Source organism: Sander vitreus, chromosome 9 (assembly GCF_031162955.1).
Source record: "Sander vitreus isolate 19-12246 chromosome 9, sanVit1, whole genome shotgun sequence".
Lineage (NCBI taxonomy): Eukaryota > Metazoa > Chordata > Actinopteri > Perciformes > Percidae > Sander > Sander vitreus.
In genome coordinates this window covers 28,752,277-28,779,546 of record NC_135863.1, presented here as the reverse complement: position 1 = coordinate 28,779,546, position 27,270 = coordinate 28,752,277, and the positions used below count along the sequence as shown (strand labels likewise).

Here is a 27,270-nt window from a genome sequence, read left to right as displayed (position 1 = left end):
CTTGCTGCCACTTAAAGGTGTTACCGCCACAACAGTAGGAGAAGTGTAGACTGCACCCGATGACTGTAGATGGTAGGTAGGTACAAATGTAGATTTACTGGTAAATTAAGAGCTCTGCCTTTAAGCTCAGCTCCAAATCTAACCCCATCCACATCACTGCTGTCGCCACACCAGTCTAGTTGCGAAGATGGATTGACTCCTTCACTCGGGGCGGAAACTCAAGCTCAGCTGCTAAATATCTTAGGGTCCATTTAAGGTCACAGCCTGATTTAGTCAAACAAACTACATCACTAGTTGAAAAAATAAAAAAGAAGATATGCAATAATGTCCAAAAGAATCACAAACAAAATCCGCGCATGTGACTAGAGAGAAAGCTCTGTTTCAAAGTATCTTCAAAGTCAACTGGATCTCATCACATCAATCACATATCAGCCTTATTTTACCATTTGCTGATCGCCTACAATCGTATTGGAGCTGTGTTAAGTTACGGCTGATGCAAACTGAACATTTTCCAGGGTTAGGGTTAACCCTAATCCTAACCCATAATACTTTGAGCCCTGGATATGTCAGGGCCTTGTGTGCACATGGACCTCTGCAAGAGAGGTTGGTAGGTTCTCTCTCTCTCTCTCTCTCTCTCTCTCTCTCTCTCTCTCTCTCTCTCTCTCGCTCTCTCTCTCTCTCTCGCTCTCTCTCGCTCTCGCTCTCTCTCTCTCTCCCCCCAGTCATCCAGCTCTGCCTCCTTTATGGAGGACATGTTGGTTAGGTTAGCCAAACACTCTAAGAAGGCTGGGTACTCCAAGACAACAGGACCTTCTGGTTCTGTGGGGAATACTCCAACACAGTGGGGACAATTTAATCTGGGCTCACCTTTGTTCAGTTTACTTTGAGAGACCTTTGGGGCCTCGGGGGCATGCACTCGATTCATGAATACCAGGGAGGACACTAATGTATTTTCAGTCAAACAAGCTTTTGTAACCTAGTGGCTATTAGCCATAGTTTAAAGTGTATTTCGTTTTCTTAATCTACACAAAAATGAATCGGGTCTGCATACTTGAAAAAGTCATGTATATAGGATACTTTTCGACGAGTTTTGTATCATAAGAGTGTGGGTAGTATGTGTAAATGAACCATGGTAAACTTCCCTCCATCTTGCCAGCACCCTGATCTCTGTGCTCATCTCCCAGCTCAAATCCTTTGATTTCCGCTGGCTTTAAGGGCTGTTGCTCCAACTATAGATTGTACTTCTGCATTTGGACAAAAAGAGTATAGGAGCAGACCACTCTCTCTCTTTCTCAAACTCAGACCGAACTCAGATTAAACTGTAAAACTAGACAGTGTTGATCAAATATAAACCAAGACTCTGTTACTGTTACTTACGTACTTCTCACCCTAAAATGTTTTCCGAAACATATTTCAGTGCACTGTTTTATATAAGAGTTTGTGAACGGAAAGAGGGCCCCATACTGTTTCCTGTATTGCGAAAACGTAGTCCAGTTTTATGAAATACCCTCTTTCCAGTCATGAAATACTTTTTTTAAATGATGTCTGCTGTTCTCTGTGCCAGAAACGCCATCGCTCCAGCGACTCCACAGCGTCCGGTCGGGACCGCAGCTACAGCACTGACTCAGCTGACATGCTGCCCAGCCGGCTGAAGGAAGAACCCTGGCTGCTCGAGATTTCTAGCAACTTCCTCCAGCAGTATGTTCAATACCTGCAAAGCATGGGCTTCATTCTTGTCCAGGTCCGACCTCAGTCTCCAGCTCGCAGGTCTGTTTCTGCAAAAATTGCATCTTTTTTTTGCATATTTCAGGCTTTCCCCTCAAACTATTTCTTTCTAATCTTTAACTATTTATTAGTTTGTTCTCACTTTTTGTCCGTATTGTCTTTGAAACTCAATTTTAACATTTTCTTAACGTCTTATGTTTAATGTAATTCCATGCTCCTGTGGAGCACTGTCAATCAAAGTGGGCTCGAATGCATGTCAAACCATCTCTCAATACTCCACAAAGGAGCACACAACATGCATATCAAATCCTGATGGCAGTAGATAAAGTACATGGACGTATTACACTGTTTTTCCTTATGTTGCTGCTAATATTTTGTGTGAAAGTTAAACATTTCGGCCTCTCTACTATTCTCTTTGTCTTTTCTCTTCCTCCATTGTGAGCGGCCATTAGTCATCATATGTCTTTTTTTATTGTTGTCTGACCTCTGACCTCCCAGCACTGCTGCCCCATGGCTGATGGGAGCAGAGCAGATGCCTGTCCTGCCTGTCACTTTCTAGGCTCAGACCGTGTGACTCTGTCTGAATTATGTCTTAATTCCCCCATCTCTTGCAGCATTGCCCGGGCTCGTGCTGCCTTGCTGAGCTCTATGTCATCGGAAGGGAGGATGTCTTTTTCTTATGTAAAGCAGAAGAGCGAGGACAGCCCTAAGGTTAGTGTTCACCAGTCATATTCCCCAAACACACACACACACACACACACACACACACACACAATCTTGGGTATTGAGCCAGGTTGTTATTGTAACCCTGGCCCCTATAATTTCAAATGTGTGCGCAAAAACAGTTCCCCCCTTTGTTCCTTGTAATATTTTATTTCTAGTTTTCATTCACTCCCTTCCTGAAGCCTACACGTGAACTGCATTCAGTTTCTGAATATAAATATTTAGAAACTGGAATTAGTAGTAATAGTAGTTGCCGTTTGAGACCCCCTCATGACACATTTTAAAGTATGTAAAAAAATACTCTTCAATGATGAACGTTTTGTTTAACACTCCCTCATTAAGAAATTCTGGAAGTGGCCTCCTGCCCCGTCTAACACCGCTGCTTGCGCTGTGTTGACCGGTAAAAGAGCAGTGTGCATCAAGATGGCTAAAAAACATTGGGCTCAGCCATACATGTTTGAGCCTCGCGCCGGGTTCAGACAGGGGGCGGACAGCACCCAAAGCTGCCCTCTCTCTTTGGGCGCCCACGCTGTTCAGACAAGATGCTCCACAGTCAGACCCAGACTGACTGTATAGTCAAGATCAGAAATTTTAGGGGACATCAACATAAGAAAAACACATTTTTGAGTGGAGGGGATCTTTAAATTAAACACTGTTACTACATGCACAATCTAAAACCTAAACCCAGTCCGCAGTGGGAATATCTAACACCGAATACCAAATCTGACAACCGTGAAGCTTATCTCCATCTTTTTTAAATCAGGCACTGGCTCGGACTAAAGTGCTGACACAGGTGTGGTGAGGCAGAACATAACAGTCACCATAGGAACTGAGTCAAAGCCCAAAGCTGCGCAGTGGAGATCAAGTGAAGACTTGTTGTAATAGGTCTACTAGACTTGTATAGTTATAGGTAGAGCATTAGAAACTACATACTACATACATTGCTGTTCGCGGTATATATTTTCATATTTTCCAGATAAATGCTTCCGAAGACAATATTAATAGTGACAGAATGTGTGTGGTGTTGTAATAATGAAGAAAGAGTGCAGTGCTCAAATACCTGCTGGCCGTTCAGGAAAAACGGCGCATTTTTCTGGCAGGTAGTGGTAACCTTTTCATTGCTGCTTACATCAGTGAGAGGTGGCTTGGATTAGAGGTTCCTTGTCCTTTTTTGGCACACAACTTTGACACCTCACAAATAGGGATGACCGGTGACTTCTTTTATCGGTATTTGGCGAAGAGCAGAAGATATGAATTTGCTGTAATTCGTGGTTGTGCATGCAGCCTCTGTTTGCGACACACACACACACACACACACACACAGTGCGGACAGCGGAGAGGCCCGGTGAAGTAAAAGATAATATTCTAACATGACCCATACTCACAAAATTGGTCGCGGGTTTAATTACTCTATAAAGAAATGGAATAGCAGCACAAAATATCAGCAACATGGCTTAGAAACCACCTGTATCTGCCTTCAAGCACCTGCATTAGACAAACTGTGATTGTAAGATTATTATTTTTTTTTTTAAATGGACTTTGCAGACGACAGCCTCTGGCGCCACGGCGTACCACCTCCAGAGGGCGCTGCCAGGGGGCATCGTGTTGATGGAACTGGCTTTTCAGGTGAGATTAGGATCACTCCGAATCACCATGCTCACTAACTATACTATACTTGCTAACATCACAAAGGTAAAAAAATATGTTCGCCCCTTTTAATGTTTTAGCACATTTGGTACAATTCATGTATGTTTGAGTATAATGCCAACAATTTTCTGGAGCGAACCAAAGATTTTTTCACAATGAGTATCAGCGTAGGACATTGTAGTATGAAAAATAAAATTTCACAGACTTCATGTAGCTTTTTAAAGTGCCCATATTATGAAAAAATCACTTTTTCTGGGATTTGGGGTGTTATTTTGTGTCTCTGGTGCTTCCACATGCATACAAACTTTGAAAATAAAACATCCATGGTGTTTTGAGTGAGATACTGTGGATCCCTTCAAATCACGAAATCACTCTGAGAATGTTGAACAAGACTGAAAGTCTACAGCCATGCGAGCAGCTCCGTGAGGCGCAGTGGTGCTCCCAGCTAAATGCTAACGTCAGCACACTCACAATGGCAATGATAACATGTTGATGTGTAGCAGGTATAATGTAAACTGTTCATCATCTTAGTTTAGCGTGTTAGCATGCTAACATTTGCTAAGTAGCAGTAAACACAGAGTCCAGCTGAGGCTGATGGGAATGTCTTTGTTGAATGCTTTGTTCTGCAGGTATTTGGTCATAACCCAAAGTATTGGACAAATTCACATGTTGACATGATGACGGCGCTAGATGAAAAGTCAGAGGATCCCCAAAAGTCATTAGGATTCATCCTCTGGGGACCATAAATGTTTTTATTATTATTTTTTATTACATTGCTCAGCCTTTCTGTTAACAGTTTCCCAAGCTAAGATGATCACTGATTAAATGTTCTCAGACTTGACACAGCTCCTGCAGAGCCATATAAGAAATAATATAACTGGTTTCTCGAGCTGAGACAAGACAGGTGAAATAAGGCAAAAGGTTTACTTTTACCAAAAGATATAAATTTGTGATAACATTTCCATGCTGTCAACGTACAGTAAGTTTGACCCTGTATGCGTTGTCTGCTTTCCCAGCCATATATTATTTTCAGGCAAACAAATTCCTGGGGTCTGGGGTTTTGTTTTGTTTTTCGTTACAGCTTTAAGAAGCTACTGTGGTTCAGTAGGTAATAAACCCACTGAGATGTAATGTTGTGCTTGTGTGGATGGACTTGCGTGGCTAAATTAGTCTGAATGCAAAATTCAGACTAATTTAGCCACTTTAAAAGGCAGTTTTAAAAGTCTTAAAACATCATCCTGTCTCTCTGAAAGCCGCAGCTGCCCTGATGAACAGTAAAGTAAACGTACCCCCAGTATTCAGTGTGCCATTCTCCTCATCGGTGCCTCCATCAGCTTTTAAGCCACACATTAATAACAATATTTTCATTAAATAATCAGGTGTGTTCATTCTCTTTCTGCCAGGGCTGTTACTTCTGTGTGAAGCAGTATGCACTGGAGTGTTCCCGCATTCCTATGGGCCAGACAGTCAACTCCCAGGTAAATGATTGGCAGAAATCTGCACTGCTGTGTGGACACACAAAACTAAGCTGTGCCTTTTCTTCTGTTGGGGTTTTGTAGGGATTGAAAGCATGAAAGAGAGAGCAAGAGTAACCGAAAACGGAATCCAAAAGGATTTCAGTGTCTCAGTTTCACATGTGAGGGGGGCGGGTGTACTGATCTTTGTATACCAGTGGTTTTACAGTAGGGTCCTGGGACTTCTGGGGGAAGTTTGAGGGTCCTGAATTGGGTTCTGAGGTTCTTAAGAAGGTTCCAGGGCTGCTGGTTCTGCTTCCAGGGTCTTGGAGGGGGTCCCAGGTGTCAGTAAGATTGAACGTTTGGATGGTTCAGAGGTCTTTTTTTGGGATTACAATATTATTTTCACAGTTTTTATTTGATAGATATTATTACAATTAAAAATGACTACTCTATTGACATTCTCCACTTGATCTTCTCATGTAAAGTGTAGATATTTCTAAAGTTTGGCACTAAAAGACACCTAAACTCTCCAAATATAGGGATAATAGAATAATCTTGCAATAAATGTCTTGGGTGGAATGTGTTTTACATGGGGGTCCATGAAAAAGTTTGCTGCTACGTGGTCGTTGCTGTAATTTTGTGTTAGTTTGTCTCCGTTTTTGTTGCTATGATATCATTGTTGTGGGATTCCTTTCTGTCTACATCTTTGGTGCCAGATGGTCACTGCTGAGATCACAGGTCAGGCAGGGTTATCTGTTGATGAAGTTAGTGTAGCTGGTGCTCTTTGCTCTCTCTTTGGTCTGTTCATCCAAAGCTGAGGTTTTATGCTCATAGAAACTCATTTGGGGCCCTATTTTAATCACACAATGACCAAATCTTATGGATTAAAAAATATTTGGCAGAGGGCAAACAAACCCGACAACAGCCCAGTTTCATTTCGGCCTGCCATCAAGTTATTCACGGAATTAATGTTAATTAGCGACAGCTGATACGACCTACCGCCGGAGTCTCGAAATAGTAGCTGAGTAGGATCTTTTTTTTTTTTAAAGATTTTTTTGGGCATTTCTGCCTTCATTAGAGAGGAAAGCTGAGATATGAGAGGGGGGAAGACATGCAGGAAAACCGTCACAGGCCGGATTCGAACCCTTGACCTTCTGCATCGAGGAATAAACCTCTACATGTGCTTGCTGTGTCAATGCTGAAATATGGTCTGGCTTCACAGAGACAGACATTCTGGGATAGGGGAGAAACACTCTGGCTTGTTTGTATTTCTTAAACCAATCACAATCGCCCCGGATGCAGCGAGGGGGCTTCGCAAAATAGATTGTGGAAGGGGAGGAGCGTGAGAGATGCACTGGATGTCAGGCTTTATAAATGCATTGTACATCCAGTAAGCCAAACTAGTTTTGCAGTATTATTACTAGTATTTGCTCATTTTCTTCACAGCACAAATGAACATTGCTTTACAGTACAACCGTGTCGACTAATTTATTAAAGCCGTACAGTTGTTTCCATTATTGTGACTATGATGTTTTTATTAATGCAGTGCAATAGATCAAGCTCTAGGAATTGTAAGTTAGATATTATATGCATTAATTTGGATTCATTTCTGGACATGTTTTTTTTCCATTGTTGACACTGGAGGCATTTCTTTGTTTTCGGTTCAGACCCTTTCAGAATGTAACCACTTGTGAAGATGAAATCCTGATGCTCCTCCTGAGTGATTCTTCATCTGGAATGAAACTAACTTTGATATCCAGGGTGTTATTCACACTATGTCAATGGTTAGACTTCATTGGGTTCTCTAATCCGTAGTAAAGAGTTATTGTAAAACATGCAAAGCTGGCTGAGAAGGTAAAGTGAAATGTATTAAAGGTACAGGAAGCTCAACATTGTGCATTTGTAACTGAATAGGTGTTAAATGGGTCTCTGGCCATCAGCTCTTAGAAATGGCATCAATTGCTATTAATTTGCCCATATGGTGTTTCTTTCCTTGAATCATATTATCTTTACTAGCTGTTTCAGATGCTGGGTTTTAAAAGTTTGGCAGTGTTTCATCACAGGGGAAATCACCTGGGCGTCTCCTCTGAGTGACAGTCATTAGGCTAATTAGTGTAAACTATTACAGGGGAAACGTGTATATTTGGCTATTTTTTCCACCGGTCTCACTACCATCGACGATGGAATTCACTTGCAGTGGAAGTAAATCTTCAGAAATCTTTTACATCAAGTTCAACATTGGGGAACTTTTTCACAACAATTGCCGTTAGCCAGTAGCAAACTGTCTGACAGAGCTGAACTTTGAGGAAATGGAGAGCTGGAGAGTCCAAAACAGCAGCAGTTGTTGTAGCTTATTAGCTGAGTTGCACCATCCACTTTTATTTAACCCTCCTTTGCTGGAGTATAACTGCTCCACAGAACAGACTTTAGGACGGTTATGAGACAGAACTTGATGGGACAAATATCTCTCTAGAATAAAATGTGTTAACCTATTGTCCTGTTAGCAACTGATCTGACTAGCTTGGATTGTGGCTGAAAGAACTTGAGCTAAAAGTGAAAACAAACTGGTTTTATTATTTCCACTATTTTCTCGATGGAAGAAACATGTTACTAAATCAAGCTTTCTGTGACTTTAAATAAATAATAAAAGTTTAAGGAAGTACAGCTGTACTGTGAGTTCTATGCAGAAAGCTGTGATTGTGTGGTCTACACATAATCAGAGGTTTGCATTTTTTATTTTTTTTATTTCAGGCCTTTCAGATGTAACTCTAAGCCCATCTGCCATCACCCCATGTCTTAATTTCCTGCTTAAACCCTGGTACTATATTAGGTAACATCACAAACAGTTTTCATTCTCCCGCACTTGTGACTGATCTCTTTTCAGATTTCTGGATCAGTGCACTTTGTTGTGTCAATAAAGGCAGAGAAGGATGTTTTGAAAGATGTCGCGGAAATTGTTTCCCTCTGGATTTCTTGTCAGAATGTTTACAAAGTGATGTAAGAGAATGACTGTCAGCGAGATGGTGGCTTTATGCACAGCGGGAGCAGGCACAACAGGGTGAGAAAGGAAGAAAGGATGCATCTGTTACGACTGTTGTGTCTGCTGAGGATGTTCTGAAATAGTCTGAAAAAAGGCTTGAAATTCATTAAACTGGGCCTAAATAACTGTTCCATTAATTGTCATAATAATAATAATTATTAATTGAATTTGACAGCAACTCGACTTAGCAACCCACATGACAATACACATCCTATAAAGGCTCTTGTGTTCCATGTGAAACAATATGGACTAGTTCACTAATTAGGGGATACTAATTAAATAATTAATAGATGAGAAAAGACTGTTTAGAATATGATTTACAATGAAATGACAGCATCAATAAAAGTGTCCTTTCTCACAGAAGATATTTGACATTTCACATTAGAAAAAGAACACGCGTGAATGATAAAGTGGATGATGGCTGAATTCCATTTAGCTGCTTCAGTTTCTGGGTCCTGGTATTGTTCATGCTGTCACACTCTGATGGCCTACTGGGACACTTGAATAGAACAGAAGCACTGTTAATGTTGTTTGTAACACCTGTGCTTTTCCTACTATGACTAGTCAGAATGTCTGCTCAGAAAAAGGCCTATAGCAGAAGAGAAGAGTGATAAAGTCAGCAAACTTACACAGCAGTATCTATTTTGCTAAACTTTGGTGTCATGAACAATGGTGAGTGCACGGCGTATGATGGCTCCTTCATTAAGGTACACATGTTTACAGAGGGATGAATCAGCTTTGTAGCTTGTATCCTGTGGTTGTTTCACAATAAAACCTACCCCTGCCTTCACAGTAAAATCCATTCATAATAAAACAGATACAGGAGTTAGTATTAAGAGTAGCTTTATCTATAACTTACTCTAAAGAAAGCAATGCTGAACAAAATAGAAGCAGAATACTGTGAAAATGCACTAGTAAATAATAAAGAGGGAACAGGGGATTGCCATGGCACCACAACTTAAAGGCAGGGCTGGTACATTTTTCCAATATACACTTTTTTATATATTGTTTGAAATGGGCTTTACACCCTGACAGCTATAAATAACTTGAAAAAGGTGTGAAAAAGATCCGTCATCTGTACAGGTGCTGGTCATATAATTAGAATATCATGAAAACGTTGATTTATTTCAGTAATTCCATTCAAAAAGTGAAACTTGTATAATGTATACATTCATTCCACACAGACTGATATATTTCAAGTGTTTATTTCTTTTACTTTTGATGATTAGAACTGACAACTAATGAAAACCCCAAATTCAGTATCTCAGAAAATTAGAATATTGTGACAAGGTTCAATATTGAAGACACCTGGTGCCACACTCTAATCAGCTGATTAACTCAAAACACCTGCAAAGGCCTTTAAATGGTCTCTCAGTCTAGTTCTGTAGGCTACACAATCATGGGGAAGACTGCTGACTTGACAGCTGTCTAAAAGCTGACCATTGACACCTTCCACAAGGAGTGCAAGACACAAAAGGTCATTGCTAAAGAGGCTGGCTGTTCACAGAGCTCTGTGTCCAAGCACATTAATAGAGAGGCGAAGGGAAGGAAAAGATGTGGTAGAAAAAAAAGTGTACAAGCAATAGGGATAACCGCACCCTGGAGAGGACTGTGAAACAAAACCCATTAAAAAATGTGGGGGAGATTCACAAAGAGTGGACTGCAGCTGGAGTCAGAGCTTCAAGAACCACCACGCACAGACGTAAGCAAGACATGGGTTTCAGCTGTCGCATTCCTTGTGTCAAGCCACTCCTGAACAAGACACAGCGTCAGAAGCGTCTCGCCTGGGCTAAAGACAAAAAGGACTGGACTGCTGCTGAGTGGTCCAAAGTTATGTTCTCTGATGAAAGTACATTTTGCATTTCCTTTGGAAGTCAAGGTCCCAGAGTCTGGAGGAAGAGAGGAGAGGCACAGAGTCCACGTTGCTTGAAGTCCAGTGTAAAGTTTCCACAGTCAGTGATGGTTTGGGGTGCCATGTCATCTGCTGGTGTTGGTCCACTGTGTTTTCTGAGGTCCAGGGTCAACGCAGCCGTCTACCAGGAAGTTTTAGAGCACTTCATGCTTCCTGCTGCTGACCAACTTTATGGAGATGCATATGGAGATGATTTCATTTTCCAACAGGACTTGGCACCTGCACACAGTGCCAAAGCTACCAGTACCTGGTTTAAGGACCATGGTATCCCTGTTCTTAATTGGCCAGCGAACTCGCCTGACCTTAACCCAATAGAAAATCTATGGGGTATTGTGAAGAGGAAGATACGATACGCCAGACCCAACAATGCAGAAGAGCTGAAGGCCACTATCAGAGCAACCTGGGCTCTCATAACACAACTCCATGCCATGCCACATTGCTGCAGTAATTCAGGCAAAAGGAGCCCCAACTAAGTATTGAGTGCTGTACATGCTCATACTTTTCATGTTCATACTTTTCAGTTGGCCAACATTTCTAAAAATCCTTTTTTTGTATTGGTCTTAAGTAATATTCTAATTTTCTGCGATACTGAATTTGGGGTTTTCATTAGTTGTCAGTTCTAATCATCAAAAGTAAAAGAAATAAACACTTGAAATATGTCAGTCTGTGTGGAATGAATGTATACATTATACAAGTTTCACTTTTTGAATGGAATTACTGAAATAAATCAACTTTTTCATGATATTCTAATTATATGACCAGCACCTGTAGCTGCTGTAATCCCTTAAAAATGCCCACCAATCACTGCCTTGCGGTCTGCTTGGAGAGAATCAATTAAATGCCCCCTTGCCCCGCTGTGCCTACTCTATCCCTACCATGAACTAGTCTGAGCTCAGTGTGCGTTGTCGCCACATTGCTACCAGTAGTCATGTTTGCTTTATACATTCTGGATGATATTCGTTGTTTGCTTAACGCTGAATGAGACATGAAGTCAAATTGCGGTCCTTGCTCCACTCTGAAGCAGCAAGGCAGCGGTGCTCGTGCACGTCTGTGTGTGTGGGTGGAGCCCCAAGGGCGGGGGGAGGGGTTAGACAGAGCCCCGAGGAGATGCTACTTTCAAATTTTGCTAGCTTTTCGACATTACCAATTTTGCCTTTAATGATGTTGCAGAAAGTATGTAAATACTGTATATACTGCATTGCTGTTTTATACATGAACTACTGTAAACACTGTAGCCACAGAGCTAACTAGTGGTTTTAGTAGTCGACTAGTCAATAATTAGTGCAACCTCTTCCAGACTTTCAATGAAATGGTCCAATCTAGAAGAGACATGCTTTTCCTATATTGACCTCTGGGCAACAGTCTTATCTAATGGAGGTCCACAGCTATAATGTGTGTATGTATTGTTTGTCTCATTGCATTTTTGTACCATGGAAAAGGTTTGAAAATCCATGTTCTTATTTATTCTTGTAGTATCTCTTCAGTCTTCCTTTCCATCCATCTGTCTGTGTGTCTGTGTGTCTGCCTAGTCCCACCTCATGTCATCTCTCCATCAGGGCAGCCTCCTCACCAAACCTCGGTGCAAGCCGTTTCCAGATGCCCCCCCAGTATCTGACTGTGCGGTATGTCCCAGCCATTCTCAAGGGAGGGGTGTCTCACTACAATCAGGTTTCACCCCTCCCCGCCGCTCTGCTTGCTGCCATCAGTCCTGGTCTCTTCCTTTCCAAATCTACATGTCTTTTTGTCTCTTTGGTAATGAATGAGTTTCAGTGTTCAATGAAGTGTTCTTTCATATCTGTGGAAGTTACAGTTGCTACAACATACAGCTTGACTGTAAGGCAAGTACCAGGTTTAGCTAGATGTAGGGTCTCAAAGATTGGTTTTACCTGGGCAAAGGTCAGGTATTAAAATATTTTCTTTTTTTGAGGTTCAGGCCTGAGTCAAGCTCCCCTGTGATTTCCTTTTCCTTCTTGATTTTCAACAGGCTGTCCATCTCCCTGCTTGCTTGTTTGGGTGTTGTGGGTGTCTCAGCTTGTGTTTTTCTAAGTGTCCATTCAACCACTGTTGTCCCCTCTCCCCTTTCTTTAATAATCTTACTATATTTCTTCTTGCATCTTTGGTTGCCAGGGGGTTGACTGGAGCTAGGACTTTCTTCCAGGTCTACTTCCACTTTCAATTCTAGTATCTTTTGGGGTTTAAAGGGTTAATTATTGAATAACATGGGGCTGAAAACTGCTGCTGCTCTGCTCGCTATAGATGATCATATCGACAGACTGTAAAACTTTGTTGGATTTTCTGCCACTAAATTGGTTACAATTCCATTGGTTCCTAATGGTAATGTTTCAATGACTACATATTTGAGCGAACAAAAATGATGTGGAGTTCCCCACAGTTCGATTCTAGGGCTACCACTGTTTAAACTCTACATGCTCCCACTAGCTTAAATTACGCAAAATTACTGCGTGCAAGTCAGTGATTTGATGTACTAAAAAGAAGGAATTTGAGGACTGTAGCAATGTTGGGGGAGCTACATTATATAATAAAAACATGTATATGAGTTTATAGGCTGGATCCAGTATTTGTAGACATGATATTGTATGCTTAAAACTCTATTCACAATTTATGTAAAACATGTTTCACATGTGAAAGAAAATTACATATTGGCTCATGTGGTTTTCAGATTTAGGACCTGTGAAAACATCAATTTCACATTTAACGTCACATGTGCAACACTGTTTTTACATATACATTCATATATATGTCAAACAACATTTCACATGTGAATCAATTCACACATAAGCCAAAAGTTCAGATTATTTACAACATTCTAATATGTTTATAGAAAACTAAAGTTGTTTTTCCTGATCAAGATTGAAACAGACATCTAAATGTCTGACCTAATATTTGAATTTAGGTACTAAAAAAACTACAAAATATATTCATATGAAAAAGCAATCTTTTTTTTCAGCAAGCAGACAAGGTAAAAATGATCATAGATACCTAAACAAAATCATATGTAGGCATATGTGGTTTCTGGACATACCGTGAGAAACTTTATTTTGAACATTATTCCTAATGTCTGTAATATTTCATAACTTGGACTCATGACCTTGGTATTTTTATAATCCCAGCTACGGTCCTCGCAACATGAAGACAATAAATCTGCTACCACATTGAATATATAGTGAAAAGTAAAGAATGTATATCTAAGAAAGACCTAGAAAGGTTTGTCAGATCACTGTACTAGCTACATGTGTGTAAAATACTTCCTTTCCACCAAAATTACATAGTGTTTGTGTATAAAATACATGTCAAATTGTGTTGTTCCTGGACAGAAAATGCAGGAGTACAACCTCAAAGTGAAATGTTGATGGATGTCACCATGTTAAAGCTTTCCTATCATGACTGTTCTTGCCTTTATTTTAATCAGCTTGCTTTGTGTATTGTCTTCTTCTTGTATGACCCCAAATTATTACAGCTTCTTCAATCAATGTCGCCACTGTCATTCATTTCACTTCCACTGAGTGAGGCAGACAGGATACGAGCTGCAGCCCCTCGTCTTAACCTGACAATTTATTCTGTCAAAGTTACACAGGGCGTTTAATTAGCTAGAACCATTTCAGATTACATGTTAGGAAATAATAAATGTTAGCTTGATAGTTAAGAGGACACATGCAGGAAATGTACTAAAGAGGTATCTGAAGTCCCAGTGGCCTCCTGGCTCCATCGATAGCAGACTAAGAGATCACACTTCATTTGTCTGACAGACTGCGGGAATACCACCAGGGAGAGAAAAGTTAAAGTTCATCTTTTCATACCTCTGTGCCAAAAGAATATTCTTCTTTCTCATCTGTGTGTTGAGGTTAGTGATGATGGTGAATAATCTCCTGCCCGTATGCTAGTACAACAGGAAAAGGGGCTGAATGATTCCAGACACTGACATAGAGATAAAAGTTTTTCTTAAGAAAACTATGCAGTTTTTCTTGCCTCTTTGATTAATAAAGCCTATTTGTATAGGTGCCAGGCAAATGGTCCAGATGAAAGTAAACGCGTGAGTAGCATTCAGCTCTCCCTGTAAACTCCCATTGTGCTGTAATTACCTGCACACAGTAGCCTCTCACGGCATTTGCAATTAATGCTTTTGTCAGCCCCCTTTGATGTTGGATTTAATTAAATAAAATACTATTATGAATCAAAAGTTGCTAACAAAAGGCTCTCGCCAAGGTGCAATGGGAGTCACAGAGCAGCAGGGCCTAAAGCAGTCAAAGCTGGGAGCAGCTGGAATGGCAGGGTGTTCAACCTTCAAATGCAAAACAGGTTCAACTATTTAGGGAAAGTGTTGGTGTATGCCAGATTATATTCATCTTCTAGGGATCTGTGTAATGATAATGGCCAGCTTTGAGTTTGGACTTAGAGTACCTTCTGGATATTGAGGCCATACTTGTTTAGTGTGACTTCTTTCGCCCTGTGACTATCCGCTAGTCATTCTGTGCTGTTAATGACTGTGTCCACCCCTCTGTTTTAGCTCTCCATGCTCTTCACTGAGGAGTGTGATAAGGTGCGGGACTTGATGCACGTTCACTCCTTCAGCTATGACTTCCACCTGCGAGTGGTTCACCAGTACTTGGTTGGCTGCCACATGACGCTACGCCAGGGCTACCAGCTCACCGACTTCCTGGACGACTTCATCTCCCATCACCCGGATATTCCCAAGTTTGGCCGCAACCATGTCTTCCAAGGTGACTTTGGTGTAAAGTAATATTTAAAGTTACCGTGCAACTCCCAATTGCTGCGGAAATCTAGAATCACCAGAAATAGGCAGATTCACTAAAGGTTTGTGCTTAAAAGAGCAAATGGCTACATCAGAATACCATGTCGTTAAACAGTTGTGGCATTACCGTATGTATACGGTTAGAAGATGGCTGTGTCTCTTGTGACCTTGTTATTTGTACACGCTGTGACTATAAAAATCACATCATGTAAATAGGAAAATGTTACTTAATGTCACTTATTGGGAGCAGTAGGCTAGATGGAGCTGGTTACCTCCAGGATCTGTGCTAAGCGAGGCTAGTGGTGGGTCCGTCAGACAGAGTTACGACACGCACGGAGATGAGGAGGGTATGTATCTAACTCTGGGGGTTATGGTGAATAAGCTAAAGTCCCAATAAGTCGGTGTGTTCCTTTAACCCTTAGATACCCACCATAGACCCGTTTTTGTTAATGTTTAGCGTGTATAAGGGCCTAATATATTGTGATTAAAGAATATTATGCTCTATTATGTCTTATAATTTTTTGGATTTCATTCAGAGATATTGAGGTGAGAGGTCAAGGGACCCCTTTGAAAATTTCCTGCAAGTTTTTCCCTCACCGAAATTTAGTCAAACTTTGGAGCGTTATTTAGCCTTATTTCCGAGAAGCTAGCATGTCATGTCATATCATGCCTTAGGCCTTCTACTTTCATATGATACTGATATCTCCTCCTAGCTATAGAAGCCAGCCCGCTACAGCTTCTTAAAGACAGTAATGTTGGCGCGGGTCTCAGTTGTGAGTCTAGCTATTAACCTGCGCTAAATGTCTGGTGTCTCCTCCAGCTCCCTTTACTGCTCACTGCTGGCCAAAAGAGAATCCCCTTAAAAAAATCGTTTTTCAAAATGTTTCACTGCCACACAAAAGAGATGATATAAATCCTAACTGCTTTCATTTGTTTTCCTTTCCTTATCACTGCTGTTTCCGTCTTAGGAGGAGTTATTTCTGAGTCATTGAAGAGATAAAAGAGAGATATTTGCATCATGTTTTCGCATGAAGGGTTTTAAAAGCTCTGTGATTATCTTCATGAGAGCCTCTGATCCTTGTGTACATCAGGGAGCTTGTCCATCTCCACGGGGATGATAACTGCTCATCAGCTCTACAACTACATCACGGACCACGCCAGCACCTACGGCATGAAGCCGCTCCGCATGTCCAAGGCTGCGGTCGCCACCGACAACAAGAAAGGGACCCCTGACCTGCACGAGTATGCACTGGTGGCTCTGTGGAACAGGTGAAAATACATTCAACAATTATTATTGATATTGATACCATTTTCGAGACTGCTTAACAATCCGAGTCTTTATCGATACCATTATCGATACTTTTCTATTATTTGGTAGTAAGACGAGACGACAAATTCTTCATCTTAACAGAACTATTATTGCTTCTATTGCAAAAACTGTGAGTCTGTGACTGTTTGATTTCTTCTGTCTCTGTCGTTGATTAAGCGGCCCATAGAGAGCGGTGCTCTCGGTATCCAGTCCGACTATGTTTTCAATGATTTGCGGTGGGGGGGCTAATCTTTGCCTCTGGTCTTTGCGCGCACACTGTGCTCGTAAATCATTGTTCCGATTCGCGCACGTATCTATTTTTAGACATAACATTATATGATCTACTAGTCTCGATTGCAGTATCGATAAGCTCGGACCTTATTGATTTTTGGGTTTTGAGAAATTTGGAATCAGAACCAGGTTTCGAGACCCATCTCTTATTCTCATGACATAATGGGTTGTCTGTGAAGGACAAAAACCGTTCCAGGTCTGCTCCAAGATCACTGGAGTCCAGCAGAGAGACCTCAGCTCTCTGCGGAAGATACGGGTGGTTCAGATAGGGCTGCACACTTGTTTTTTTAATCGTCATCGCAGTATCAACTGGCGCAATACACATATCACGAAAGGTTGCAACATATCGCGATAGACGCTACTAGATTTTTTGTGTTAGCTGAAAGAAAATATCAGTAGAGCACTGCACATTACAATGTAACTGTTGTTCTTTTTTTAGTGCTGTCTTTATGTTCAAATCAGTCTTCAGTTTGTTTAATGAAAGGATGTTAGAAATGATTTCCTTTCCATTTGTTTTAAATTTAACACACGGTTTGTTGTGCAGCCCTAGTTCAGAAAGCTGAAAAAAATAACTCAACCTGACCATGCACTTTTTAGTGAATTTGTTGTTATGCCGTCAGGCCAGCCCTTCAGTTTAACCCTTTTATGTTCCTGCCTGGAAAACTAATCGGAATGTGAATTCTTTCATTCCTTCGGCCATTAGGCTACTGAATACAAACCGTTGATCTGATCTATGCTCTTGTTGCCACTGGCATGTTGATGTCAATGCTGATTGTTGACGTACTTATTTATTACATGGATGGGATAGACTGTAAAAATGAATTGCCCCTTGGGGATTAATAAAGTTTTCCGAATCTGAATAAACCGCTTAATTTCAACTTTCTCTTTCTTCTCTTCTTTCTTGCTTAAGTTCGGGTTCTTACAAGGATCTGGAAGGCCTGCACCACCATGATGACTTTGACGTGTCGCTGGTGGTGTGCCATAATGCCGCTCCATTCGAGGAACAGTCTGACGGGGAGAGGCATCTGCTGAGGTAAAGAGATATGAAAGAACGGATTAAGGAAAACATAAAGCGTGAGCCCATAAAAGCAAAAAGATTTTCCACTTGGCTTTTTTTTGGTGGAAATTGTATTTATTAATTGATTAACTGCAATACTAGTGACTTGACTATGAAAATAATAGTTCATAGCAGCCTTAGTTTGGTCGTAGATAGCAATTGTCCACATTGATTATCTAAACTAGTCTGATTGATACTGGATTTTTAAGTTGATGCTGATATTTGTGTTTAAATAAAATCAGACTATATTTTGCTAAATATATTTTAAATTCTTTTTATAGAAAAACATAATGCTAACATTTCGTTTTTGATAAAGATCCCTTTGGTTAGTAAATAATTGCACTCAGCAGAACATTTTACAGTTGAAAAATAAACATTAAACAAGGCATATTCACATTGTTGTCTGGCTAGTCCACACAGCATTCCAGGATAGGAGAAAAACTTGCTCTAGTTTATTGGCATTTCTTTAAACCAATCACAATCGTCTTGGGTGGTACTAAGCACCGGACGGCGCAACGGTGCCTCTGCAAAATAGCCTCGGGAAGGAACTTGTTTTGGTGGAACGTGTGTACGTTCCAAAGTTGTTTTAGTCGTGCAACAGAAAACTCAGATTGGACAGATAGTCTAGCTAGCTGTCTGGATTTACCCTGCAGAGATCTGAGGAGCAGTTAACCATAGTCCTCAGAAATAACACAAAGGAAGAGGAAGGGGACGGACATATGGCCGGAAAATTACGGACATCCGGCGGAATTTCCGGCAGCACCTACACAATCCCGGTAGTGGAATGTCGTTGATATAGACTGGTGTGCTTTCTACCCTTAGTTAAACAGAAAGTGCCATCTCATGGGCTCAGAGAATAAAGAAAATGCTTCATGAAGCTTCATTTGGGCATCACTACTATGTGGTGTGTTGCGACGGCTCTGCGTTTACGGTTGTTTTGTGCCAAGCTGAGCAGGGTGCACTGCGAAAGTTCAGATTTGTTGCGTTGACTTAGCACTGCTTGAACTGAAATATGGACCAAAAAATGATTAGCCTACTATTGTGACTGAATTTTCAGAACTGTACAATAACAAACTGGCCTCATATTGACACCAGACAAAAACATTAATAATCAAATAACAGCATACACCGGGAGTTTCGGAGTGGTAAATATTGCGCCGACCAATACGCAACACAAGACCCTTGTTTTTACTGCTGAAACTTGAATACGCCTTTACAGCAAATATGACAATAGATTTTGAACTAAAGATATACCGTACATGTCCATGACAAGTTTATTCTTACACTGTGAAATGTCCCAGCTGTCTTGATCATAATTCTTTAAATGTCTTTCTTACTATGTTTTGAAAGAAAAGGAATAATACATCCTGCCTCTCACTTATGAAAAGTTCATAGAATTCATAAGCAATAAAATACAATGTTGCACTTCAGTACACTTAAGGCTCATTTATGCTCCCTGTTACGTACGAAAATAGAGCCATGTCCTTTTCAAACGATGTAAGTATCACTGCCCGCATACTTCCATGTGTTCTTTATGTTGGCATGGATGTTAAGCAATACATCCACTAAAGGGGGCTCAAACTAATCAGTCTCACCCGGACCTATACTTTTCCTTTGCCTTCATCCAACTCCCATTTAATTCCCGTCCAATCTCCTCCCAGCTGTTTTAAAGCAACTGTTCGTCTCTGTGCCTGGGCGAAGTAAGTAGCCTAGCTCTGCCATTTTTAAAATGTCTTTGTCATGTCCTATAGTCTTGTCTCGCTTGAACTATTGGCTACCCTTCCTCCACATTTTCCAATGGTACTGCTCCGCTTCATCCATATCTGTAAAGCTTTCAGACAACTTGCACATAACGTGAAAGAATGTTGGGAAATTAAATTCCAATGTCATGTAATTACCAGAGGCCACAGTGGCGGCTGTTACATAGTCTTGCTTTTAATGAATGATTGACAGTTATAACAGTCATGACCAGTTCATCTTTACATAGTAATAACTTTCTACAACAATACAGATATATCTGGTACGTATTAATCCGGCTGCAATCTCAAGAAGCATATGCTGCAATTGCAATGAATGCCGTTCTTAATTGTCATATATCTTTATGTGTAGGTTGCGATTCTATGTGATCATGACAAGTCAGAGAGAGCTCTTCCCCCGCCTCACTGCTGACATGCGCCGTTTCAAGAAGCTTCCTCAGATCCACCGTGATCCTGGCGAGCTGGGTGGCCGCCCACCACCGGACCAGGCTGAGGCCGGCGGGTCACGTGGCGGCGACCAGGACCTCTGGGAGGAAACACCATCTGAAGCTGCAGCCGCCTTGGCGCCCAGCGACGGCAACGAGTTTTACCCTCTGGCGGGGGCGGGCCCCGAGGCTCAGGGGCTGCTCTACCCCTCCCCTCTGTTCCCGCTGCTCCACAACGAGGTGGCGTCGGCCCGCAGACAGATCCAGGCCAGCGTGGAGCAGGCCATGGGACACTGCCGCAGGGACAACCTGTGGAGGAGGCTGTTCCACGGAGAGCACCTGGCCCTGGACAAACTCAAGCTGACCAAGCTGTCCTTCAGCGAGCTGGAGGAGCTGCTGGAGGCCGTGCAGAGCCGCTCAGTGGGGGAGATTGACCCACAACTGGTAAGATTTCCACCAGGGCTGAACGATTTGGGGAAAAATTCTAAGTGTTTTTTTTTTTTCTGCGAGATATTGCAATTATAATTCCATTTGCGTTTTTATTTTTGTTGCTACATATTGCACCTTCTACCATCATGTTAAATAAAGTGATAGAAAACAAATGAAAGATCCTTTCATTCATCAGTTTCTGTAAACAATCTGTGATATGTAACATTATTCCAGCATGTATCTTATTAAAAAACAGTAAATATAATAAAAAGAGGAATAAAAACATCAAATCAAATGTTAAACATTCAACTAAGTATTCCACATTCAATTGAACACGGTCTTCGCTAATCTTTCAAATCGCGATTTCGATTTGAACACGATTAAAGGTCCTATGACATGCTGCTTTTTGGATGCTTTTATATAGACCTTAGTGGTCCCCTAATACTGTATCTGAAGTCTCTTTTATATAGACCTTAGTGGTCCCCTAATACTGTATCTGAAGTCTCTTTTATATAGACCTTAGTGGTCCCCTAATACTGTATCTGAAGTCTCTTTTATATAGACCTTAGTGGTCCCCCCTAATACTGTATCTGAAGTCTCTTTTATATAGACCTTAGTGGTCCCCTAATACTGTATCTGAAGTCTCTTTTATATAGGCCTTAGTGGTCCCCCTAATACTGTATCTGAAGTCTCTTTTATATAGACCTTAGTGGTCCCCTAATACTGTATCTGAAGTCTCTTTTATATAGACCTTAGTGGTCCCCTAATACTGTATCTGAAGTCTCTTTATATAGACCTTAGTGGTCCCCTAATACTGTATCTGAAGTCTCTTTTATATAGACCTTAGTGGTCCCCTAATACTGTATCTGAAGTCTCTTTTATATAGACCTTAGTGGTCCCCTAATACTGTATCTGAAGTCTCTTTTATATAGGCCTTAGTGGTCCCCTAATACTGTATCTGAAGTCTCTTTTATATAGACCTTAGTGGTCCCCTAATACTGTATCTGAAGTTTCTTTTATATAGACCTTAGTGGTCCCCTAATACTGTATCTGAAGTCTCTTTTATATAGGCCTTAGTGGTCCCCCTAATACTGTATCTGAAGTCTCTTTTATATAGACCTTAGTGGTCCCCTAATACTGTATCTGAAGTCTCTTTTATATAGACCTTAGTGGTCCCCTAATACTGTATCTGAAGTCTCTTTATATAGGCCTTAGTGGTCCCCTAATACTGTATCTGAAGTCTCTTTCCCGAAATTCAGCCTTGGTGCAGAATTACAGCCACTAGAGCAACAGTGGCACAGTGGCAAATAAAGTAATAATAAAGACAGTAGAACTATGACTAGAAATAATAGTTGATATATATAAGAGTTAATAAGAGGTCAGGCCATAGCGGGGCGTAATGTTTTCACATAAAACATATTCTAATAGCGTTCAACACAATGCAAACGCATTGAACCTCGATCATAACCCCACAGATCCCCCAGAAGAAAAGCAGTTGTCATTTCTTCGCTGAATGTGCACGTGTGTTCAGATAGTGTTGATGGTGAATGACAGCTGTGTGTGATGTGTGTGTGCAGGACTGTTTCCTGACCATGAGTCCGGCCTGGTACCAGAGTCTGATCAAAGTCCTGCTGAGCCGCTTCCCTCAGAGCTGCAGACACTTTGATGACAACGGCATTCAGTATCTGGTGAGAAGATGCACCTTTATTCCATTCTCTTTGTATATGAGAGACAATGAAACAGAATCAACGCTGACTGATGAATCAATCAAGATGTGTAACTGGTGTTTTCTGGTTTTTAGTGGGGCTGAAGGATTTGGGGGAAAAAACTGAATTGTGATTTTTCTGCCAGATATTGCGATGTATAAAACATGTCATGGAGCATTATAATATGAGATGATGATATATCAGTTCACCAGCAGCATCTACATATTACACCTTCTACCATCATGTTAAATAAAGTTATACAAAATAAATTAACAATCCACTGAAAATAGGACATTTCTGTAAACAATCTGTAATATGTAACATTATTCACAGCATATAACCTATGAAAAAAACAGTAAATATAATAATGTTTAATAATGACTTCATGTAACTTCATGAAGTCCTCAGCTTTTGACCCTCCTGCTGTCTTTGGGTCAAATTTGACCCGTTTTCAAAATCTCTAAATCAGAAACATGGGTTTCTTTTTAACCAAATTGCCCAAAAATGGCATGGATGGTTCCCTACAACGCTCTTCGCAAGTGCAATTAATGATCACTACTTTTATTGAAATTTGAGTGTTTTATTCATTGTATTAGCCTGACAAGCCAGACCCACATCAAGATGTTGGATGTTTCCAATAGGGAAGCTATCTGCTCTATCAAATGAGATTACATTTTTTGTGTGTGTGTTGTTGGTTAGAATAACACTGGTAACACTTTACGGTAAGGGTACATGAATTCTTGCATGAATTAACTGATGTAGGCTATGTATTATTATGCATTATGTAATTAATGATTTATGTGTTACTGCATTCCTTAATATCCCATGAATCATCAGGAATTGACGTGCTCATAGTCTGTCATTCGTGACCATACATGAACAACACAACTTAAGCATTAGGTATGCGGGCACATCATTATGAATTATGATTTATTAAGCGTGGTCATCACTGCACAAATTCTGATTTGAACACAACTTGGGCATAATGATGTAGCCACCTTACCTAATGCTTTAGTTGATGCGTTGTTCATGCATGAGGTCATGAATGAGAGGCGATGAACTCATGTCAATTCCTGATGATTCATAAGATCTAAAGGAATGTAAGTAATGCACAAACACATGAATTAATTCATGCATGCATTCATAATTCATGTAGTGTTACCATAACGTTAGTTCAAGCCTGTGGCAGCAGTTCCAAATAATTTGTTTAGTGCCATGCAATGAAAAATATCTTTTCACAAGTTCAGTGGGTGCATTTTCCAAAAGAATGCTTTAATTCTGAAAAATAAAGTTGGTCCCACACGAAACTCACTCAGTGTCTTTTAATAGCCTATTATTTCTTAGATATGTAGGCTACGTACCAAGAAAATTCATGAATATTAACTGAGATACCCCATTATGTTGTGAGCAGTAGGCCTATGTGTGCTGTTGGCAAAACTGTGTCTTATCTGTCTGTGTCTATGTCTGACCTGGGCTGGCACATGTTTACGTTAAATAGCGTGTACGTGCACGAGCACTATTGTCACGGGCGAAGTGTCCCAGTTTTAGTTCCGGGAAATCTGGTCACCCTAACTTAAGTAAAAGTTCATCAAATAGTCCTTTTACTTTTGTACTCTTTCCACCTTTGCTTTTTTAATACAAAAAGAAATGACAACATTACACATTACGGCACAAATCTTTGTATTTATTTTTCATCTCCTACTACGTGAGCCGTCTCGGTGTAACTTCCTGCGTGTCTCTATGACGTGTAACATTAGACAGCCAATCACAGACATCATTAGATCTTGGTAGAAGCATGCTACGTGCTGATTGGCTCACTGACTCTGATGAGATTCACCCCTTAGGTATTGAAATTGGGTTTTGAATGACGAGGCGTTTTTCGAGACTCAATACTTTAGAGGCACTTAGGTTGGTGCCTAAAAAGTATTGAATTGGGCACCCAGCCCTTATATTAATATACAGCTATGCATTTTAACATTTGAACTTTTTATTGTCACCAAAAAAAGAAGATCAAAAGAATGAATCCTTGTAAGCAGACTTTTAAATCTCCATCTTATCTGTCATCTTCGTTTCAGGCTGTTCTGAACCAGAAGTTCACTGACTGCTTTGTTTTGGTCTTTTTGGACGCCCAAGCTGGAAAAACAGTGAGTTATTTTATTGATATGATCCATAATATTAAAGTATAGTTGTGCAAACATATCAGCAATGCTTCTTCTCTGTTATGTTCCTCCTACAGAGTCTAAAGGTTGTGTTTCGGGAGCCGCTGCCGTCGCAGCAGCCGGCCGGCAGCAGCCCCCCCCCCCAGCTGGTGTCCATGTATCATCACCTGGAATCTGTTATCAACACGGCCTGCTACAACCTCTGGACAGGCCTGTTATAGAGCTGCACAAACCTCCACTACTACGATCAACCTCCACATATGGAAACAGGAAGCAACATTAGAGGAAAACCAAGTTTTTCCAATGAGTTGATTTGGGGTTAGTCTATATCCACCACGTTCCACTTCCGGGATTGCTCTGGTGCAGCCAGAAATTCCGCCGAATGTCTGTTACCTCCCTCTTTTTTTTGTGTTTGCGTTCTAAACTCCGGTGGATTTCTGAGGACTATGGTTAACTGCTCCTCAGATCTCTGCAGGGTAAATCCAGACAGCTAGCTAGACTATCTGTCCAATCTGAGTTTTCTGTTACACGACTAAAACAACTTTTGAACGTACACACGTTCCACCAAAACAAGTTCCTTCCCGAGGCTATTTTGCAGAGGCACCGTGGCTCCGTCTGGAGTGTGTGATTGGTTTAAAGAAATGCCAATAAACCAGAGGACGTTTTTCTCCCATCCTGGAATGCTGTGTGGACTAGCCAGACCTTCCTTCGCAGCGCTGTGGAGGAAGGTCTAGACATGCAAGACTAATTTGGGGAAAATCCTCTTGGCAGCTCCACCACTCACCGTGGTGTTGAGCTCACCTCTGCCTTGCTATCACGGAGCAGCGCTCTGCTGGACAGTGATGCCACTGTGTGAATGCAACATCCTGCTAGTGCACACGATGCATTTAAACCTGAATGGACCAGACAGAAGCCCAGACCTAACCCCAAACCAGTCAGGGAAAAATGTGATTTAAAAACTAAATGGCTCCTAACTGGTGTGTAGAAAACCTCCATTAGCCAGTTCAGTCTCAGCCGTTATTTTGACTACACGTTCATGTGAGCATGAGAACCAGCCCATACATCCTGTATTCCTGCGGAGCGTTGTTTGTATGCAGACATTAACGCTACACGTCCACAATATGGAATTAAACCCAAGAAGGATGGTGGCGGTATGTGTGTCACCATGTTAAGTTATATTTCTAGTGGTCTGCATCACAGTCACTTTCCAATCCTCCAGATCCACAGTATGCAGTTGCAGTATGAACAACAGTGTTCACATTGCAGCTGCAGAGTATGCGTATATAGTATATAACAAGCATTAGGGAAGTTTACAAGTTTCCGTACTGTCATGTTCTCTGTGCACATATGGAGTGCAAAACGTGTAGAAAGTTGCCTATAGTAAAATGTATTGAGCCAAGCTAACCTGCAATGTATGAACAGGGTTTCCCAGTGTATTATAGCGGTGGTACAGCCCCTCCCCTAAATAAAAACAAACTTCCGCTAACAATAGAAGAAATGGATTATAAAAACCTAATATAAAGCCTCAAGGAACATTAGCAGAGCTGCTACATAAAGCTGGGTAGACACTGCGTTTATTCATTTAGTACGTTGGGTTAACTCTTAACACTACACATTATAATCAGCCTTTCTCCTCGACGTTTACCTTCACACTGTTAGATCGACTGAGCAGCCACAATGTGGAGCTCACACGCAACGTTGGCACGGAATCCCCAGTCGGTTTAGTCAGTTCCAATACAGAAGAAGACTATTCACAGAAGACAACGGGACATTCGGGCCAATTCTAAAAGAATTAGTCAGGGCGACCAATCAGGGTTAAAACTGCCCTCAACCTTAAGTGGCTGCCCAGCTTTAGACGGCAAAGGCCACGTAATTGTTGAGCAAAGCAGTTACTTAAACAGTCATCTCATAACTACATAAATAGACAAGATGCATCAGGATCTGTCCATTTCAGCTTAGGTGATGGATCCATCACATCCTGAGTTCACTTCACAGTAATAAATCATGAACGTGTTGGGAAAAACTCAGTAGCATCGGTCATCACCTCCACTAACCAATTAGAGTGGGAAACACTTAACAGTCTTAAAGAGGCGCTATGCAGTTTTGGCCATTTCGTTGCTGTTTTCTGGCTTCTTTGCTCGCAGGTTTCTCTACAGAGCTCCCCCTACAGCTTCAGAATAGATATTTGGCAGCTCCTATGTTTACTTGTGTCTGACTCCTCGCTCGGTCTGACTCCTCTGCCGTTTCCTCTTTCTCTGTTCCTCCGACAATGCTTTCCTAGCTTTCTGCTTCGGCGGTGAGCGAGACGACCACCATTCAACCCGAAAAGTCATATAACCATTCCAATGACTCCGAAGCTGTTCAGTTAAGGTAAATGAAGCTAAAATAAACGGCATAGTTCCCCTTTAAATTAATAGGTTCAATGTTCCGTGGTGAGGACTTATCCTAGCCCGTCACTTGCCATGTTTGATTGGCTGACTAAAGACGCAGCTTGTGTTATGAAACTAAAATCAAACTTTTCCACAATCAGAGCCACTTTGATTTGGACCTGCAGCCGAGCAGGTCTACCCAGTCAGGACCGGACACCCTGTTGGGTCGGTTCCTCTGAGTTTTCAGGGATCAGGTCCGTCTGAAGTCCAGAGCCTTTCAACGGGTGGACTCTGACCACTGTGAGCAGGAAGAGAGTAGATGAGCTGTGTCCCTCTCTTATGTCTTATCATCAGGGCCAGCTTCCAGGGAAGCAGAATTACCCAGAACTTTTCCGGCAGGTTTTTAAACAAATTGAAAAAATAACAACTCTTAACACATGTCTACCACAAGCAAAAAAACAGTCCACTAAATTCCGCAGATTTTCATTCGGAA

The 27,270-nt window shown here is 41.2% G+C and overlaps 1 protein-coding gene across 8 annotated transcripts in view; it reads left to right on the top strand.

The window, feature by feature from the left end:
• Positions 1–25,884, top strand: part of szt2 (SZT2 subunit of KICSTOR complex) — a 154,158-nt gene extending 128,274 nt beyond the window's left edge. For 6 of the 8 annotated variants that reach the window (XM_078259548.1, XM_078259545.1, XM_078259546.1 and 3 more), the window contains 12 exons: positions 1,565–1,767; positions 2,340–2,436; positions 3,994–4,074; positions 5,499–5,573; positions 12,061–12,126; positions 15,030–15,243; positions 16,367–16,544; positions 17,786–17,908; positions 20,042–20,558; positions 22,121–22,231; positions 24,325–24,393; positions 24,486–25,884. In XM_078259548.1, the coding sequence (XP_078115674.1) occupies positions 1,565–1,767; positions 2,340–2,436; positions 3,994–4,074; positions 5,499–5,573; positions 12,061–12,126; positions 15,030–15,243; positions 16,367–16,544; positions 17,786–17,908; positions 20,042–20,558; positions 22,121–22,231; positions 24,325–24,393; positions 24,486–24,629 (1,878 nt within the window). In that variant the 3' untranslated portion in view covers positions 24,630–25,884. The remainder of the gene's footprint in view (positions 1–1,564; positions 1,768–2,339; positions 2,437–3,993; positions 4,075–5,498; positions 5,574–12,060; positions 12,127–15,029; positions 15,244–16,366; positions 16,545–17,785; positions 17,909–20,041; positions 20,559–22,120; positions 22,232–24,324; positions 24,394–24,485) is intronic. The other 2 variants (XM_078259549.1, XM_078259547.1) reach the window with 1 other exon arrangement.
• The last annotated feature ends 1,386 nt before the right edge of the window (positions 25,885–27,270 follow it).